The 20653-nt window shown below is 41.5% G+C and overlaps 1 protein-coding gene across 2 annotated transcripts; it reads right to left on the reverse strand.

The window, feature by feature from the left end:
- Positions 1–782: 782 nt before the first annotated feature.
- On the reverse strand, positions 783–19446 carry THOC1 (THO complex subunit 1). Of its 2 annotated transcripts, XM_040083340.2 has the most exons (22): positions 19318–19446; positions 18185–18258; positions 18017–18077; positions 17025–17091; positions 15841–15959; positions 15004–15052; positions 14419–14514; positions 14070–14152; positions 13528–13601; positions 12825–12933; positions 11625–11756; positions 11143–11243; positions 9825–9891; positions 9612–9662; positions 8890–8960; positions 7993–8016; positions 7472–7567; positions 7124–7189; positions 5110–5193; positions 4770–4917; positions 3235–3313; positions 783–1236 (listed from the first exon to the last, which is right to left on the reverse strand). In XM_040083340.2, exons 1-22 carry the CDS (start codon positions 19363–19365, stop codon positions 941–943), a joined length of 1995 nt encoding a protein of 664 aa, XP_039939274.1. In that variant the 5' UTR covers positions 19366–19446; the 3' UTR covers positions 783–940. The 2 variants fall into 2 exon arrangements, with proteins under 2 accessions (XP_039939274.1, XP_039939283.1); XM_040083349.2 differs by lacking the exon at positions 7993–8016.
- Positions 19447–20653: the final 1207 nt, after the last annotated feature.

Here is a 20653-nt window from a genome sequence, read left to right on the forward strand (position 1 = left end):
AATCCCATTTAAGGCCAAAGTGCTGCAGCAGGCACAAAACTCTGCAGGCAGGAACTCTCGTTTGAGGTGGTAGCTAATCATGCTGGAAATTCACAGCTATGAGTGAACAGCTGAAGAAATACAGAGAAGAGAGTTCAGTGAAAGCTATTCCAAACACCAACCCATTCTAGAGATCTTGCTGAATGACAGAAACACTACACAAACTAGCCACAGCCCAAGCTGTAGCCAGCTGCTGTAACACTGCAAAAATCTCCCATTTTGAGGGAAAACAGCTTGCATCCATCTGCAGAAAACCATGGCCTTAAAATGAAACCTTCACAGTAACCTGTTTACCAGGGCTCAGGGGCATTCCTACATAGCGAAAGAATGAGAAACTAAAACCCAGCATGGAAACCCCAGGATCACTGACTAAACCAGTGCTTCAGTGGGAGAGCAGGATAGCACTTCTTCCCTGGAAAGTCAGTGCTGTGCCTAGGAGCTCCGTCACAACCCTCTTATTTTACCTCTGCCAGGTAGGTTTTGACAGTCCCCAGCTGCCATCACCCCAAAAGGGTGACTCTTGACATCCTTCACATGCAGTCCTTCCCTGCTGTGAGGAACGAGCTTGCCAATTCTCTGTCCAGCAGGAGCAACCCGAGTTCTGCTGGTGCCAAACTGTCCCACACCCTGCCCCAAAAGCTGCCAGGACTCTCCATCCTCCCCTTTACATTCTACCACCAAAGATGAAGCTTCCTAGTGCCAGGCCAGGGTGACCAATCTTTTTCTCAATCTGGACAATCCAGCAGCATTATTAAAAAGCTTTATGTCATTTCCTGAACGTAAAATACCTATCAAAAATCCGTTACCTAGCGACAAAGTAACAATTATCAATGGCAAGCACCAGCAGTCACAATTACCACGACCCCCAGCCCCAAGTCAGTCAGCTGGCATCTGAGTTGAGTTAGCTGCTGCCTTCGGTGTCGTTGGTGAGGCTCTCGGCCAGCTCCCCGAGCCCGGCTTTGGTCAGCGCCACGATCAGGTTCTCGGGGGTGGCGTGAGCGCCCTCCTGATCCTGCCAGGCCACCAGCAGCTGCTTCGCTCTCATCTTCACGTCCTCGCTGTCCAGCTCGATCTGCCGGATATCAGATTCCTTCATCTCCAAGAAGGGGGCTAAGGCCTTCCACTGCTCCCCCAGCCTGCTGGCAACGGACTCGATCTGCTCGCCCGTCATGGCTTTGTCCCGCTGCACCTCTGGACCTGGGCAAAACAGAGAAGCAATCAGTGAGACACAGAGAACAGCTCCGGGCACTGCAAATCAATCCTCCCTGATCTGCCTGCCCCATTTTAAATCTTCTGTTTGTTTACTGACAGACTGACTTACACCTTTCCTGTAGCTTTTCAAACCTACTCGAGCTATGAGAGCAGACTTTTACAGGTGTTTACCTGGGTTTCAAGAGCAATGTCCTGTAATGCCCACAAAAAGGAAAATCTTGCCTTTTATGTTATCTCGTATTACACTGAGAGAGAAGTGCCAAAGTCTTAAATACAGAACTGCTTCTTCCAAATGAAAACAAGGATTTTGACTGGCAGACTACAGTTTTCAACACAAGTCAAACATAACATTAAAATGCAAAGAAATCTTTAACATTTAGCTGTTTTGGAATTTTAAAAATATTTTAGTCACCTTACTCAAACTCAATCCAGGTTAAAAAAAACCCAAAAAACAACCAAACAAGCGCAGCTTCACTCCCTTTTTTCCCCCATGTTCCTATTGGCAACAGGGCTCTGACAGTAAATTTCATGTGTAGTCAGTACTTGAAGGAATTTTCTGTCATTCTGGCATTGACATAAAAACCATGGAACACTAGGCTCTGCTGAGAAGCCAGGTGCTGTGGTGATTTCAGATGGGTTTGCACATTCATAGCTTATCATGGTCTACCATCTATGGCTTACCACCCACATTTATTTCACAATTTTAAAGAAAGAAACACCGAAGATGGAATTACGTAGAGAAATTAATCATATTCCTATTTTTTAATACAGATATTTTATTAAAAATTAATCTCTTATTAAAAAAATAGTCTCTTCTCATGCCAAAGAGACAGTTAGCATGGAGTAGAAGTTTCAAGTCTCTCCAGTGCTTATCAGTCACACTCATTTATCTGAACTGAAGTCATGTCGAGGGGAAAGGACAAAAGATGCAGAACAAGAAAACAATAGAAGCCCTCAGATCAATTCCCTCATGTCTAAGCACAGCAGACCACGGCTCTGCCATTGTTGCTTTAAGACAAGATTTAAAGAAAGATGTAAATTCCATACAGTGACACCACAAAGGCTGTGTGAATTAGCAGTAAGCTGAAGAGGAAAAGAACTTCTCTACTATTGGAAAGGAGACTGTGGAAAAGGTAAAGTGCTGGATGGAAAAGGGCAACATGAGAGAGATTCACAGAGGCCCACAGGTGGCTTTCCACTGACAGAAAAAAGCTTGCAACCACGCTGCCAGAGGTACCCAGTGTTTGGCTTCCGTGCCCTGCGTATGCCATCCGCCCATGCTGGATCCAGGAGTGGGCACACAGGGTTACAACACACAAGGGAGAAGGTGCTGTGGGATGAAGACATGAATGAGGAAGGAAGAGGGGACATTCACAGACAAAGGAGATGGGAAAGGATATGCAGGAGCAGGACGTGGCAGGATTAAAGCTGAGAGACAAACGGGAGTGGATTGTGGAGAAAAATGAGCGAGATGATGTTTGTCAGGAAGGCTACTCTTCTCCCAGAGAACCTTTTGCCTTTAAGGTATTTTAAATGAAGAGGAAGTAAAGATCTCAGAGTTGGAATACATCCATTTTTGAAAGTCCCACAACTACCACCCAGGGAGGGGCTAGGGGAAAGTGCTTACCCCAGTGATTAAAGGGCAGAGAGAAGAGGAAAGCGGGTGAGGCGGCTTTTTACCCAGCTGACATTTCAGCCATGAACACCCAGTGATGCTGGCAACATACACCACATAGCAGAAAAGGTGAAAGAGGCTTCCTAATGAAAGTGCTAATCCAACAGGTTGGATGCTTTCAGCATTGCAGGCCAGGACACTGGGAGGCTGCTCCTGGTGCCCCGTGTCCTGAAAAGGCTGCGCCTCTCGGTGCAAATGCACTGGGGTAAGCAGGACTGATGGCCCTCAGTGGAAACCATGTTAAAACACAGATTCTGAAATACACATCAAGAGAAAAATTGAAAAGACTGAGAATATGCAAATCTTACTTTCATTGTTTTCCTTTAATAAAGCATCATTATCTTCCTCATCTTCATCTTCACCTGTTTTTATTTCTTCAGAAGGAGGCTACAATGAAAGAACTAAACATCACTGGATGAATTTTGTGTTCAAAGAGAAATTCAGCAGCTCTGTGCTTGTCTGTGGAATGTGTGTTAGAATGGAAAGCCTGACACGATCCTATATAAGAATTAGAAGTCCCCCAGAGTCTCCTAAACACCAGTAAGTTTTAATATTACTAACTTAAAAAACCTCATAAAAGCATCCACTGACTTGACAGGATTCTTCCTTTTCATAGTAACAACAACTAAGCACTCCATGGTAAGCTTTATCACTCCCTTAAAAAAACCCCAGCCAACCAAATTTAAGATCACTTCTGATGAGCATTAAAAAAAAAAATCATTATTATTGTTATTCACTAATTTTATTCCACACTTGAGAATTCCCCAAAGTTTATGTACTTTCAGACTTCTGGAAGGTGGCAAACAAATATACAAACAACAAACTTTTCGCTCCCTCTTTTAGCTACTGATCAGCCAAAAGGTTTCACCTTTTTCTACATTTCAGCCTCAGGCCTTAGGTACACAGTTGTTTCTTGCATTTGGCACATGACAGTAGTAACACCAGGAGTACTACATACAGCCATACCTTAATATATTTAAACAACAAACTAAAATCCCCACATTTTTTTCTAAACTTGCTATTAGCATACAGTTAACTCCGATGGCTGGACAAATGAAACAGCCATATAGTAAAATCCAACCTTTAGACCTGACATTACATAGAAGGAAGGTCTCAGTAGAGAAGCAGGGGTTTGTATCTGCAAGACTTTGCTGGGTTGTGTGCTAGAGGTGCAGAAAGTACCCCCATTCCCCACTGGCAGCCTCATCACTGTGTATAAAGCCACCTGAAAGGCCCCTCCCTGGACTCAAATTTGTACTGTTGACCAAACAAAGGGTTAATGTCTTGATTTTGCAGCTCCACAAGGTTTATTCTTATTTTGCATATTTTACAAGTCAGGGAGCTGATAGAACTCTGGCAAACCCTGCTGTAAAGCTCTGGTAACACTTAGCACAGCACCTTCAGCTGCACACACTGCTTCCTCTCCTGCCACCCCAGTATATTCACAAACCATGATTCTGGTTTACACCCTCCATAAAATTGGTCTGCACTGCAATGGAATGCATGGAATCCAGCTGGGTTAATATATATGTGTATATATTAACACACACATATATAAATATATAAATATAAATATATAAACTGCCTACCAACAGGATAGCCACAGCTGGTTTCTTGCACAAGGCAAGGCTCAACAGTTACTAGGTTAATCAATGTTACTCAGTTTATTGTTACTGGGATCTTCAGATCAGACTAATTTTATTTGCAATTTTTACTTTAGTGCACAAACTTTTTTCCTGGCTGTTTTTTTTCCCCACCTCTGTCCCCATGTACCAAATGGACTGCAGAGGGACAAGCAGAAAGTGAACAAATTCAGCATTTATTATTACAGGATATTACTTACAGGCAGCTCCTTGGCTAATTTGATTACCATGTTTTCTAGATATTCAGGTAAACTCTTGAATTGTTGGTTTGTTGGCTGGAAGAAGTGGGGACTTCTACGTGCCAGAAGTCTCAGTGCTCTCCAGCCATAGTTAGAATTGTTCACAGCCCTACAATAAAACACAAGTTCGATTAGTAAAGTCTGGCATCTATAAAAGCACAGAGAGATTTGAGACATTTAGTAATATAATTCTGTCCAAATTTAAACCATTTTTGTACATTTCTGAAGTCCTATACAGATACTAGTAATGCTGAGAAGAATCTGATTAAAATCAAGTGAAACACAGCAGAGATGGACGTACTTATACTTATTTTCAACCATGTTTTCAGGGTCTGCTTGTTCAATAGCTTCCTCAAAAAATTCCTCCAGTGTTGGCATATATTCCCTAAAAAAGATCAAATAAGGAGTTTAATATGCTTCACAAACTTCTCTAAAACAGATTTTGTTCCTTCAGACACATCTCAGGCTCATCCACTGAAGAGAAAAAAACAAACCCCAAAACAACACACTCAAATTTAACAATTTTAAATAAGCAAAGAAACTGATACATGTTGCTATAAAATTATTTACTGCATAACCACTAGAGTGTGTCAACAGTTGCTAGCACTGCCTATTATATACATTTAAACCTCCTGCCATACCAAGAGGTGACATCAACATCTGTCAACAGCATTTGCACAGCTCACAACGGCTCAGGAGTCTCAAATGGTTGCAGTTTTGTGCCACTTGGCCGCATCAGTAAAACAACGCTGGCCCTGCCACCCCCTACCTCAGTTCCATCTGCTCTGGGAACTGCTTGTGGTGGGTTCTGACAGGTACTCAAAGCAGCACAAAAGGAACCCTGACCTAAAAACAGAATAGAAATGAACTTCACACCATCAGACGGTTTGCTGCTGAGAAGACTCTAACCAAGAAACACAGATTGCAAAAGAGCTGTAGGTTACCGAGAGCCAAGGCTCTCAGTGGCAAAGCAAGCTCATAATGATCTGTATTTCTCCTGCCTAATGCTGGCAGAGACACACCTGCTTCTGCAAGGGAGTCTAGTAAAGGGCTGCAGCAGGGGTCTATAAATTTGCTTAAATTTTGTTTTAAAAAAGGCATTTTGCCCAGGGCAGCAGTGTCCCATGCATCATCACTGAGTACCAGAACCAAAGCCAGAACCTTGAAAACCCATCTGAGTCCTGCCATGCTATCCCCAGAACAACAATCTAGAAAGGGGACAGCTAAGAAAGCATTACCCCATTTGAATGGTGATGTGAAGAACCGAAGCAAAAAGATACACTCACTTGACCATGCACAGTCACAAAGCCCATAACAAAAACTTGGAACTGAATCCGGATGCCATGGGATCCGTTTACTGTTTGGGATTCTATTTCCTGTTTACCATGGCTTGCACTTTCTTTGTTTATCTCCATTTGTTAAGGGCTTTATTTATAAAGACATTGTAGCACAATACAATCACACAGGGAACCAAAAGCTTTGGTCCCAAACACAACTCCACCTTCATCCCTTGGCCTAGTAAAGCCAGGTATCCTGTCAAAGGCCTTCCTGTACATCCCAGCCTCACAAGGGAAGGAGGGCACTTCCTCTGCAAAGCTCTGAACCTCTAGAAAAGCAATTCCTCCCCTCAGGATATCTGCACAGCTAGCACCTCTCCCCAAGCAATCAGCCATTAGCAGCACAGTTCTCTTTAGGAACTGTCCCATTCCTTCTCCAACTTTTCTTACTCCGTATCACATCTGCACAGCAAAAAGAGACTTTGGTATCTGTAACAAAGAAGGTTGTGTAGCAGAGTGCATATTAAGTATTTCCTACAATTGTGCAAGCATAAAGGACAACCCATAATTGCATTTTTCTATATCTGCCCCATGAGTAGACCTTGTATGTGCTGGAACAATGCCTGGTAGCAAATTTCCTCTTATCTAGCTTTGTTTAAAGCACAGTCCTGCTTGAAAATCATAGCCAAGTATCATGCTAACTTCATCAGAGCCAGACTTGGCAACCTTCCTTCATTATGTAAGGTAATTAATTATACAATCATGCTCCACAAAAGAGGAGTTTTCATCTGGTTTTCAGCTTAGATTTCACTTTACTAAGCATTGAAAATTACTGACAGCATAAACACTCAAAGAAGTGAGGAAAACTGTAAGGAGATATCAAGGCAAAGATTCATACAGCCACCTTCTCTCAAGAAGGTGTGAAATGCACACCTCCTAAGATCATCTTGTACATCTTCCTTATGCCAATTTTGTAACTCTCTAATTAGAGTGCTAATTAGTTAGCTTTAGACAATGACACACCCTTTTTTTACCTACCTACTCTCAGATTTACAGGCTTCCATGTTATCAGGACATAAATTCCAAAGGCGGGTCAGTTCCTCACTGAAAAGCAAAGCATGAACACACACTGTTTATGTTCATCATTCCACCATTCCACACCTAGGGACTGTTTTAGAGGGACCTGCAAAAGATCGTCATAAGGACAAAAAGCCTACTTCAAGTTTTAAAAGAATGATGTAGCCTTTGGCAGTTCCAAAGTAAGGATGTTTGAAAATCGTTGTATAGAAAAAACAGTGGGGGGAAAAACCCCAAACACAAAACCCCCCAAACCAAATAACCAACCCAAACCCCGAAATACTGTAAAGGAAAGAGAACACAACGTACTTCCCCATAAGGATTTTTTTGTTTGATCCCTTTCCTAAGAAGTCCTCTGGAGCTGGCCTCTTCCTCACAGGCCTCATAGGCTTAGAATCAGGAGGTCTAAAGAAAAAAAAAAAAAAAAAAGCTCTTTAGTATCAAACCAGTAATATCTCAAGAACAAAAAAAGCTATTTCACCTTCACCTTTCACCTTGAGATGGTGTCAAGTTAAATCATAATGACAGGACTGAAGGACAAGGAGTGTAAGAGTGGAAGGAGGCAGTGGGGAAGAGGAGAGAGAAGGCAAATTAGAGATAAGCAAAGGATACCGCCAGACACCAAAATTAGCTCACTCAAAAATGTAAAGGTCTACCAGAGTCCCGATAAAGAGAAGGAAGCAAATCACATTTGTGCCAGCAGCACATTATCTACCCTGCTGCTGGGATCATCTGCTCTATGATTGCAAGGCCTCTTTCCCCAGGTGCACCTGATTTCATGGGATCAGAGAATGGAGATCCCAGAGCACTGAGGTTAGGGCAAGACCTACCCAAGCTGAAACTCTGGATGAGATCTAAAGGAGACAGAATATTTGTAAAAGTCAAATTTTATCATTTGACTTGCCCACAATCCCCCGGCAACAGTAATTTCTCTCTTCTAACAGCCCCATTCCCCTTTTTTTGCAAACACCTTAAGTCATGAAGAGGCGGCTGCGCCTCATCTCTACAGTAAAAGGAATTCTCCAAAGAGATAATGACCCAGATGCTTCTTACCACAAAGAGCTTACCACAGTCTGTGTGTACAGTGAAGAAGGGTGGAAGACAAATGTCTGGTCATCCCCTCAAGATAGTCAAGTAGATACATGGAATCAAAGCTCAAGTTTTGCCACTAGTTGGTAACTAACAACACAGGAAACTTTCAGTGGTGAAAGCCATCTGTCATTTCCCTTAAGGTAAGCAATCACCATCAAGCAGCAAACGAATAAATAAATGGCATAAGAGAACTGTTACACAAAGCCCAGCTCTGCTGCCCTGTCAAAGCCATAATGCCAAAGGCTTCATTAGAGGCAATCCAAAGGGATGCATGGGAAAGTCAGGCACTAACCACTTCAGCCTAGGCTCTGCTGAAAGCAGGAGGGGACAAAACCTGCTCCGGCCTCCTGGACCACTGGATCCTCAGTACCACAGAATGTTGCCCTGAGACAATGAGGAATGCTCTCCTGAGAGCCCACACACCCATAACCACCTCTTCCCTGACACACTGCAAGCCTCAGGACTTTTGGCAGAAGTCTAAGAGCCTTTTGCACTCACTGAAGGGACAGGCAACTGTACAGATCTCCAAGTTGTGTGAGTGGTTAATGCTCACGTGCACCATGGGTAGGACAATATTCTGAAGTGTAACCACTTCAAACAAGCAGCAGAAAGCTCTTGTTTCTTAACACAGTTACCTTTCTTTCACAAAGCTTGGGCAGCCCTCATTTTTCCATGAGTTCCAGTTTTCTTCAGTATTTAATATATGCTGTAGAAACACAGAAGTATTGCACATTATTAAGGTCATAAGCATTTTCAGAGTTGACCCTAAAGTTTTAAACTGAGCTGTTAAAATTAAGGGGAAAACTTTATTCTAGGTTGTGTGTTTCAGTCACTATCTTGAAGATCATCAATATAATTTTAGGCAACTGGTTTAATTTACTCAAAAAAAGTGTATCTCCTCACTTCCAAAAATTGTAGGAAAGGCTTTATTTCCCTAGGTCTCGACAAGAAAATAGATGCAGTCAAAGTAAAGGAAAAAAGGAAAACAAATAGACAGCTGCTAGGGTTTTTTTATAATTTTTAATTGTATTTTATTTCCATGTCTTTGGGCATACAAACTCCTATCTGCAAAAACTTTAAAATATTTTTTGCTTTCCAATAGTTATTGTCCTGTATGTACACATGCACATACAGGCTTATTTTCATTTCTCCCCAGATGAAGGAAGAAAAGAATATTAATGAAAACATGGAATAAAATATGACTACAAAATAAAAAGACATTATAAGACCTTTTTTTACTGGGATGAGGTAAAATTTCTCACGGATATAACAGCTGTGTTCCAAAAGCTAGTTTAAGCTGAGACTGCTTTTTAATGTGCTATACAGACTTTGTTCAGGCAGGTATCAAAATACTCACCTCGACCATTTTTGAGAATCTTTCCCCATCTGGAGGATTTTCTGAAAGAAGCTATGAATGGGAGAAAAGGTGAACTTTTCACATTATATCTGTAGCAGTGTATGTAGGAAAAAAACTCCAGAGAAAATGGTGGTTACTGCTTCAAAGGTTGTTGATACAATAATACATGCTTAATATTCTTCCATGTAATATGGAAGTAGATACTACACCAACCTGGTAGACTGCTTTTGTAGTATCTTCAATCCAAAGAGACTGTTCATCTGTTAGAACGTAGTTTGAACTGGAATTGAAAAACAAAACCACACATTAGGAAGTGTGCTGAGGACACATCATTTACACTACATATCTTCTGAGGGGGTGTTAGAGGGGATCTGAGGAAAGTGCATTGAACGTGATCTGCTCTGGTCCCAGGGACTGACCATTTATTAGTTTGTGGAATTAATCAGATGTGCTTGGGGACTATACTCTCAAGGTGCAGATTCACTCAATAGGAAGCTCATTTGAGTGATTCAAGAACACACCTGGATGTTGGACCCAAAACACAGCAAATGAAAAGATTTACCCCAAAAACATCCATCAAGTATTATACTACACCATTTGTACTTCACGCCATCCATGACCTCCAGTAAGTGACTGTTTATAATGAACGTTTTAGTACACTGACATTGGAATGACTGTCCCCTCAAAAGGACTGAAGTGGAATTCAGAAGACCTGAATTCCATTCCTTCTCAGCCACTAGACTGCCTTGATAAATAATCCATAGAATTAGGATAATGATCCTAACCTAGTTTACAAAGTTCTTTGAGAGCTGTTTGTAAAAAGCAATATATAGCAGGTGGGAGACAGCTGCCTTGTTAAGGATGTTAATTATTATGTGCACATATGGCCCAGGGCACAGGAAATGAATGACAGGATTTTCTTCAGGATAACATTAGAGACTAGGAACAGAGAGGGTCTGGTTCTATTCCACTGACTTAGAAAAGCAACAATCACCATTGTTGTTTCTTGGCATTTTAGACGGAGTTCTGCAGTATGCTAAGAAAAAACCAAATCAGCAACCAATGCCACATTGTAGAGTCAGCATAGGTTCAAAACGATGCCACACACAAGCACCTTGGACTGGTCTAACAACTTGGTGCTGCCAAGGAGAGTCTCCTTCCCTCTTATGGCTGGCACTCACTGTGAGCAAGTTTTAATAGCCTCTACTTCTCTGAGACCCCACAACTCATCAACTTGGCAGAAAATTTACTCAGCAAGAATCAGCAGATTGGGGTTTTGCCTGTATAGTAAAAGTCTGAGTAAGTCCAGTGAACACTACAGCATGGGAGGGCAAAGAATCAGGCAGAGGAACAGAGAAATGATGCTCTGCTTTCCTGCTGTAAAATATCTTCAGCCACACTCTGTATTTACCAGTCCAAGGCTCCAAGTTCCACAACCTCAGACTAAGCAGGCAAACTATTTTGGAACAAGGTTGGTTTGTCTCCAAGTTCCTAGTTCCCCATCCCCAAACACAAAATATTTTCACATTACCTTTTAAATTTGACTTGTCCCTTTAGATACTGAAATAGTATCAGGTACTGCAACAAAATGTGACGACGGAAGTTGCTGTCACTCAGCTGTAAATCCATCAGCTAAACAACAACAAAAAAAGCAACAGGTCTTTAAATATTTACTCTCTTTTAACTTATCTTTGTAAAGGCAACATTAGAAATTAAATCCAATAAATAAATGGCATTTTTACTGAAGACTCTTATTCCAGAAACATAAGCTCCCCGAGTCATTAATTAACAAAGGCAACCCACAAAGAATAAAATAGAAAAAGAAATAGAATAAATCTATCTAAATAAAGTGGCCAAACAGCGTAATGTGATACCCAGAGAAACTGTGGAATCTCAACTGGATATAGTGCTGATCAACTGCTTGAGCTGAGAGCTTTGAGCAGGGAGGCTGAACCAGACATAGGCTCCTTCCAACCTGAGTTAGCCTGGGATTCTAGAAGGGAAACCACGTACCTTTTCACTAGTTAGGAACTTCGCAAAATATACGTGTTCTCCTCCTGTTTTTAGTTCTTCCAACTTTTTCCTGGAAGCCTGAGTGTCGTCCAATTTGTAACTTTTGAAAACAGCCAAAACTTCTTCTGAGTACTATAAAACAGAGTTATTTACCACATGAAAACAATACTGAACCTTTGCAGTTAGAGAACTATACTAGACTTAAAGCCAAGCAAGTAAAATAATTTGTAAATTTGCTGTCAGCCCATTGAAACAACCCTCTTGTTAACTGATGCGTAGGACTTGCCTGAACACCACAAACGAAGTGAAAGCGTTATCATGTCAGAACATTTGGTCATATGGGATATTTAAAGCATGGTAAGAAAAACAACATTTTGGGTTGAGAACAATGCCTTCGTTGTTTAGACATCATGCAGAAAAAAGGTTCACATGATGACAGTGCTATATTAAAAAAATTCATCTGAAAGACTGAAGTCTGGCCTTGATCAGTTTCTGAACTGCACCTACGGTGGTTTTTTGTGGGTATTCTTCTTTTTTTGACCCCATTAGATGTCATTAACTAGATTTATATTAGGATGTCTGAACAGATGTCACCTCTTACTACCAGAATACAGAGAATGAAGATAAAAAAACCCTAAGCTTCTTTGAATTAAATAAATACTGAGTGACAAATTGTGAAGAAACAGTACCTTAGCAATAAATCCTCATCAATATTCATACTAAACAAAACTGAAACAGCTGGCTGAAGGGGACATTCAAGTCACTGCTTCTACAAAGACTTGTTTCATTAGAAACCAGTAATCTTTAGGATCCCACTGGCATCAATATGACTACTCAAAAATAAGAGCTATGATTAGAGAGAGCTATCTGTCTTCTCAGGGTAAAAAAACCCACCCAAACCCACAATTTCTGCTTTTTGCAGCTGAAAAACCACAAAAAAGGTACTTTTGGCACTGTTGGAACATATGAAGTATCTCTGATATCAACATATATTAGGTGGTTTACTGTACATTTTAACACAACATATTCATTTACTGAAAAAGGCTCACTTTAGAGAACAGCAAAATGCATTTCCTCATGCACTATCATTTTCCAGTGGCCTAAGACTTTGAACTGCTCCATGCTTATGCAGTCACTGCTACTCATGGAAACAATGACCTTAACTCAGGCTGAATGGTTGAAAGCATGAACTCAGATTACCTTAAGAAACGTTTTCCATGACACCTTCTCATAGCACTGCACAGGATTTCTAAAATAATCTTGAAGCGACCAGAATTTTCTATACAGGTTATAATCTATTGGAATGGAACTGTGGAAAAAATAATGAAAAAAAACACCATACCGAAAAGCAATACATTATATTCAAGTTCACTCAGGAATGTACAACCCCAGAAAATATCATTCATTTTGGAAAATAAATCAGTGAGTCAGTAGTGAACCATCACAGAGAAATCTGTAACCCAGAATTTGTCCTTGTAAGAGTTTTCCATTCAGTCTGTTGTTACTTTCTCGCCATAAAAGCAAAAATAGTACACAAAAAGGTATCTTAGGACTTTTTCACTATCTGGCATGAATGGGAACACAGCTCTTTCTCCTTAAGCATATACTCAAAATTCCTGAATACATCTTATCACAAGTTTGGTGAATGGAATTTGGAAAACTGTTGAAACCAGAGTGGTTCTCAGCCAGGGTATATGACTTTTTCAAATCTGTACATTTCTGTCTCCAAGGCAACTTAAACAATTAAGACATTGCCAGGAGTCTTCACTGATTAGATACATCTAATCTTCAGAGGGCAAGAGATGAGGATAATTTGGACCACATTTGAAGATATTTCCGGAACAGCTCTTTTCCCTTCACTTTATAAAACTTTGCTTCAGCTTTTAAATTTCTGTCAGCTCACCAACTTGTTGGTGCTTCATCATCTCCCATTTCACCTTCTTCCACATCCATTCCTTCCTCCCTCTCCTCGGTGTGCTAAACAGGAAAAAAACTATTTAAGATTTATACAAATGCCACTACAGTTTGCAGACTTCTCACAGTGTTGTTTACTGCAAACATTCAATTACATATCAGATCAGAAAGCTTAAGCTAGTAACTCAAAAGAACTCTGAAGTATTATTACTGCAACCTGTGCAACAAATTCCTGTCTTAATGCACTGGTAGCCTCACTTCTCCTGAAAAAAGCTGAGACAGCTCTGTCCTCTGTATACTGCGGGGAAAACTGCACAGTAAGTGACATCGCTCATTCCTCACAATCAAACCCATCTTTTTCCCCTCAGAGTGCACAGTTTAATGTTCCAGGTAACAAGGCTATTCCCAAAACAACTGCTTGGTCTGGCAGAGCGACAACCAAATGACAATCTACAGTCCCAAACACTTTTTGTGCAAGCAATCTTATACATTTACTGCAGAATCAGTGAAAAATGACATAGGAATTTTCACCTTCTGTCCCAGAGTGCTCTCATGTTCATTGGTATTGAAAACAGTGACATTTTCCAGGTTAAACTGACTCTGTAGGTTAAGCCCTGTGAAAAACAAAGAGTGAATCTTAAAAGCTGTGAAGTTCCCAAGTCTGTTTACGAAATGCTGATAATCAATTCTCAGAGCATTCAAAACTTACATTTGAAGTCAAAGCAAGTAAAAGTCACAACATCAAGGACAGACACAAGAACTAGGATACAAGTATAAAGTGATTTGGTCCAACTGGATTTAGTCTGAAACCATCATAAACTTAAAAGGTTCCTGTTATTTAGTCTCGATGTTAAGTGTGATGAAATGCAAAAAATCTCACCTGACTTTTCTGAAAGTGGAAATAACCGAGCCAAGAACAGTTGAATTCTTCCACAAAAGACTGTATTTTGTGACTTAGATAATCTTCTTAGGAGATCTAAATATTGTAAAAAGTAAAGAACATTAGTATTTATCCCTCTTTTCATTTCTCATGTAACAGAATTCAAGACTTGCTAATTACATGACCTTAAGAGCTAATGAAAGGAAGCTCATATTTGTAAATTCAAATGCCAGTGACCCCCTCTGACCAGACATATTTCTTCCAAATGCATTCTGCCAATACTCCTAACACCTTCAACACCAATAAAAAATAAATTTGAATGAATCCTACTCAAATATAGCCTTGGATACAGGCCTTGTCATTGCTGAGGAATGCTATTCTTCTGTAATGATCTCCACTGACGAAGAGAATTCCCTTTACATTAATAAGCAAGAATGCATATCTGTTGAGTGATGCACCTTTTAACTTTATTACTTATTGGACACATTTGAACTGAAATCAAATGAAATTATTAAACTAATTTTCATTTGCTGAGATAGGAAGTTCTTTAATGCGGCCTCCCCTCCCCGAAGAACTGCCACTCACCATTGCACATGCGCAGCAAGTAATTTTTCCCTGCAGAGTAAAATGTGTTCTGAAACAGAGTAAAGGCATTTAGAACATTAAGAGATCATAAAACCTTCTTGAGCAGATCTAATCCAATCACAAGATATGAGTAAGTATGAGTCACTCCTACAGATAACTCATAAATTGAGTCTTCCCTTACATAAGGGGCAGGTTTCAAGAAAAGGCAAGTCCCACAAATTCCAAGAAAGCATAAAACACATTTACATGCAGCCTTCGTAAGGAAAAAACATGTGTGACAATGAACTCTAGAACACCATCCACGTTTCTGTTCTTGGAATACACTAATTTTTACACTCATTTCCTTTATTACTCCATGTATGATTGAGGGCAAATTTGGAAGGAACTCTTTTCCCAAATCAGTAGGTGGAGGGGCCACTTGAATCTTCTTTCTAGAGAGACCTCTTTGGAAGTTTTCTCCCAAATTTGCCCTAAACCAGGACAATGATTTACACAAATAAGCAGAGCACACGCAAAAGACTTATAGTGTTCAGAACTGGGGATCTGGAAGGAGAAATTGGTAGATACTTGAATTAACAATAAACAACAGTTTGTGAACATATCAGGGGCCATGATGTTATCTGAAACAAACCAGCCTGAATGACTATGGGAGGAGGTTCTAGTTAGAAAATCCAGGTTAGGAAAACACCGAGACAGCAGAATGCTTTTCAGGTGCTATCTCTGGAGCACCTGACACTTACGTGTCAGCTACAAAGTCAGTTAAACTCTGTTCATTAAAATGGTTCTTGCAGACGAAAGCTTTGGCCAAACTATGTAACATTTTGCAAAAATACCTACAGATTTCCACGTAGCAACATTTTTCTCCACAAAAGTGAAAATTTTGTCACACTGATCCAAAGGGAGGCAATCCAGAACATCCCCCAGAAGCACAAAAGGAGTTGATGCAGTGCAGATACCTATAAGGAACAGGGAATGTTACATTCAAAAAATTTGAACCGAAATACAAAACAAAGAGATGCATTACACTTGAGGGAGATTTTATTTTAACAAGTGGAAGAAAGAAATTCTTCTGAGTTCCTACAAATCCTAACAGAAAACTTGGGCTAAAATGTGAACTTCATTGAAACTATTTCTATGCATACCCAAATGAGATCTGCAAAAGCTTTGCACTAACATAAATATTTTAAAAAATCACTGTTCTAATGACCTCAGAGTCTCAATACAATGACACATCTTTTTGCAGACTGCAAGTGAACTCTTTCAGACTTCTAAATCCACAGATAGTCCCACTACACACATCCATGAAGCCTGAGAGCCTTTTCAAGCACCACTAAAACAGTGCTCCCAGTCCATCCACCCATGCTCTGTAGGCAGTGCCTGCATTTCTCATAGCACAGTTCTTGTTACTCTACAACTGATAAAACATACATGTAGTTGACCTACTAACTAAAACAAACAATTTTTGATGAATAATGTGAATAAATAAAGAATGTGAACAAATAAACAAAAGGAAGAAAGCAAAAGCCACTTCAGAAGAGATCAGCACACTCATTTCTGACATGATCTGTTATTGAAACAGATTCAAGTATCTAGAAAACAGCCATATACTGACAGGAATTGAACACAGATATCCAGGAGATGTTATTTCTGCCTCTGCCAAGTCACTTTACCTCTCTGCCTCAGTGGTCTATTTTTTGAAATTATGATGGGAAACTTCTAATCATTTTAGAGTGCTGGACAAAGAAACTGCTAATCACGCTGCAACCAAACCCATTCATCTTTCTTTATTAACAACAACAGCAGCAACAAAAGAGTCCAACACAAATATCACATATATAATCAAATTTAATTATATTGTACTTGATTTCTCTTCTGAAACAAACCCAAGCTTACTAACCACTAGCATAAGAGCCATATATCACCAAACATAACCACAGTAGATGACTTACAGGAATCAAGATTTTAAAATTTCACTAAATGATCTCTAAAACTGCCAACAGATTTGAAAGAGAGATGCTCACCTTCTGTGACTCCATTAATAGCAAGGGAAATAATTGCCAGGAGATTCTCACATGGAGCTTTGTTTATCTAAACAAAGAAAACAGTGTTGAAATTCTCTAGTCTGACCATAATGTATCTAACAAAACTAAAATTCTTGTTTCCGAGTAGGCATATTTAAAAGAAATACTGACACTCAACATTCCAAAACAATCTATGAAATCTGACCTATCAGTTAACTATTAAGTTTAACACTTAATACTATTAGTATTAAGTTTTTATTGAGTAAGAAACCTTCCCTGACTGCTTCCAGCCACTGAAGACCCAAAAGCACAGAGTCATTTACCTCTGAAAACTGATATCCCACATTCAGACTTCATTCAAATATTATTTGATAATACATTATTTGACTCCTTCCATCATTCTTTTCAGCTCACAAGGCAGTTTTGTTACATATTAGTAACAAATCACAAAATAGTTTTGATTTGAGTAGGCCAAAAGATCTCATTGTTCAAACCCCGCTACCATGGGCAGAGACACCTTTCAGTAGTCGCTGAAAGCCCCATCCAGCCTGACCTTCATCACTTCCAGGGATGGGGCATCCACAACATCTTGGGACAACTTGCTCCAGTGGCTCACCACCCTCAGAGTGAAGAATTTCTGACATCTACTCCAAATCTACCATTTCCACCCACTCTTAAGGTACAGATATTGAACAATGTATGTTTATGGATTCGATTTTTAAGATGTAGCAGACTTTCTTAAGCATTACAAAGAACTGCCGGAAAAGGCTCAGACAGCAGCTCTCACCATAGTGTGATGTCTGCAAAATACAAGATCCTACCAAACTCCTTGAATCATCTGTATTTAATCTCAATTACCTCACCATTACATACCTCCTGGATTTAATAAAGTGTTTTCTTACACTAAAGTAAGTTATACATTAACATACTAGCCTGCAAATAGAAATTTGAGGTTCAACAAGAGACGAGCTTCAGTAGTTTAAAGTACTTACTATTTCTTCTTCTACAACAACTCTAAAAGCTTGATCCAAGGTACACTTCTTCTCATTTTCACTGCAAATGCAAACATTCCACCTCAGTTAGTAACAACCCCCAGGCACAAGATTACTAAAAGTTATCTAAGTAGGCATTTTTTAAAAAATCAAGTGGCCTTTACTTACCTTCCAGGAACCTGATTAAATGCATTCAACAACGGCTTGATGCTTTTGTTAATCAGAGCCTCTCTGGTGGATGTCTACCAAAAGGCAAAGAAAGAAAAGCTACAACATCAGTACAAAACTAAAAGGATCTTCCCCCTTCCTCTGACAGTGGACAGAAATACTACGGAATCTTTCTGCCACACGACATGTCTTAGTTTACAGAGAGAACTTTGTAACAAGAAGGGCAAATAACAAGCACATAGAGAATTAGGCATGTGAGCTAGTAGAGCATCACACCTTAAACCCGGGCTAACAGCGTGGTGAAAACAGCATTTCCAAAGGACACACAGAGCATCATGCTCTTGTGATCAGCCTGCATCTGTCATTGTTTCACGTGCCACACTCACAACTTCAGGTGGTTATCGTGGTTTGGGACACAGATCAGAGAACACTGTGAGTCGGAAGGGACCCACAAAGATCATCAAATCCAACTCCTGGCCCTGCACGGGACAGCTCAATTGCCTGAGAGCCTCTCTGTCTTCACGGGAGTTAACAGCTCTTCCCAATTTTCTACCACCTACAAACAAGTCCTGCGCTTATGAAGATGTTGAAAAGTGCATGACTCCTGCTAAAAAGATCGTCTAAAAGTTACTATTTCCTGTTACAAATTCGATCTAATGGACAGTGTGCCTCGAGCACTTCTGTGCAAATCTCATCCTCCCGTCTGACAACCTGTGTCGCAAACGCCGGGATCCGGAGGCCTGGGTACACACGGAGCCCCAGGGCTCCGGGAAAGGAAAAGCATCCTTCAGCAGAGGCACCGAGACAGCCAGTGAAACACGCCCGGACGTTCTGCTGCGGGGGGCACGCCCCACTTTCATTGTCCCTACATTAATTTTCGCTAACCCGATAACTGATCCTCCCCTGGCCGAGCCGGCGTGCAGCCCAACCCTTACTCCCACACCGCCGCAGCTCGGCCGCGCTCAGAGCTCCATAAAGGAGCGCCCGCGCCGCTCCCGGCTGCAGGGCCGCGGGCCCGGAGGCACAGCCCGGCCCCGCAGCTGCCCGCCCGCCCGGCCCCCGTCCGAGCGGCAGGGACGGGGGGAAGGCTGGAGGCGCGGAGGGAAGGCTGGAGGGAGGCGGGGGAGGCTCACCGTGAAGCGGAGCCGCGCCTCGGGCAGGCTGAAGAGCGGCGGCGACATGTTCCCGGCGGGGCGGCGCTGCGGGCGCGCGCCGATGACGCCATGGCCCCCTCCCGCCCGGCAGGAAGGAGGAGGAGCGCGGGCGGCGGCGGGAGCGGCGGCGGGAGCGGCGGTCGGGGAGCGCGTCCGGAAACGCCTCCGGCGTGGGGGAGTCCGACCGTTAGCCCGGCGCTGCCGGGCCCACCACCAAGCCGCGTCCCCGAGAGCCGCATCTGCACGCTTCTTGAAGGTTTCCAGGGATGGTGACTCCACGGCTTCCCTGGACAGGCTGTTCAGTGCTTGGCAACCCTTTCAGAGAGGCGATTGTTCCTGATAGCCAATCCAAACCTCCCCTGGCACATCTGCTCTTCTCCTGTCGCTTGTTGCCTGGGGGAAGAGGCCGATCTCCAGCTGGCCACAGCCTCCTCTCAGGTGTTGTAGAGAGTGATGAGGGCTTCCCTAGATGTCCAGGTGTTAGAAGGATAAATTAGGTGTCGGTAGAATTGCCTTGTTAAAGTTTAGTATTTGACGTGTTTCCATGATCTCGGACGCGCGGAGGTTAATAGAGCTCGGGGAGAAGGATGTGCCACTGAGAGTGCACACAAAAGAATTCAGAAGTTAGGGGCCACCAGAAGGTTTGGCAGAACTCGCTGGATAAGGATGGAATTAACAAAGCCGAGTCAGCAGCTGTGCTGAAATCGGCTGGAGCTGGGTATAAAGATAATGCTGACAGGGAGATTGTGACCATCGACTCAGAAGGCCTGACTATACAGACTAATTAGCATGAGAAGTGAGGGAATTATTTAACCAACAGATGATAGAATACAAATTAATAAGAGAACAATGTAACTTGTAGCCAGTGAACAGTAATGCTTTTGTTTGCTAAAATATGTAAATAGTGAAACGTTTTGGTAGTCGATATGCTGGCTTTGTGGATTTGCCACATAGCACCCCTCTCTGCTCAGGACTGTAAATAAATAAAATACCTCTACTCGGTTCGTGGATTGGCTTTTTTAATATCCGGTGAAAGAACCTATTTTGTACAACAGCCTGAGTCTCCTTTTCTCCAGGTTAAGCAAGCCCAGCTCCTTCAGCCTTTCCTCATCAGACTTGTGCCCAGACCTTTCACATTTCACTATTGCCAAAGTGGAAGTGACTTTGCAGAAGTAGCTGTTGGATATATGTATATTTTTTTTCTAATAAACACCCCTAGACCACAGTCTGCCACCATTTTTCAGAGCATCACTGAAGTAAAAATGCTTAGGGACTTTTATATCATCAGTAAAATCACCTCAGTGCTGACAATTTA

This window comes from Hirundo rustica, chromosome 1 (genome assembly GCF_015227805.2).
Source record: "Hirundo rustica isolate bHirRus1 chromosome 1, bHirRus1.pri.v3, whole genome shotgun sequence".
NCBI lineage: Eukaryota > Metazoa > Chordata > Aves > Passeriformes > Hirundinidae > Hirundo > Hirundo rustica.

Bases quoted from the DNA above. Each gene is read 5' to 3' on its own strand.
- THOC1 (XM_040083340.2), bottom strand. From the start codon at position 19,365: ATGTCGCCGCCGCTCTTCAGCCTGCCCGAGGCGCGGCTCCGCTTCACG. The intron at 9,892-11,142 runs GTAATGTGAAAA...TTTCAATTCCAG, and splicing joins GGACAAGTCAAATTTAAAAG to TTCAAACTACGTTCTAACAG. The intron at 1,237-3,234 runs GTAAGATTTGCA...TGTTTTGCCCAG, and splicing joins ATTAAAGGAAAACAATGAAA to GTCCAGAGGTGCAGCGGGAC.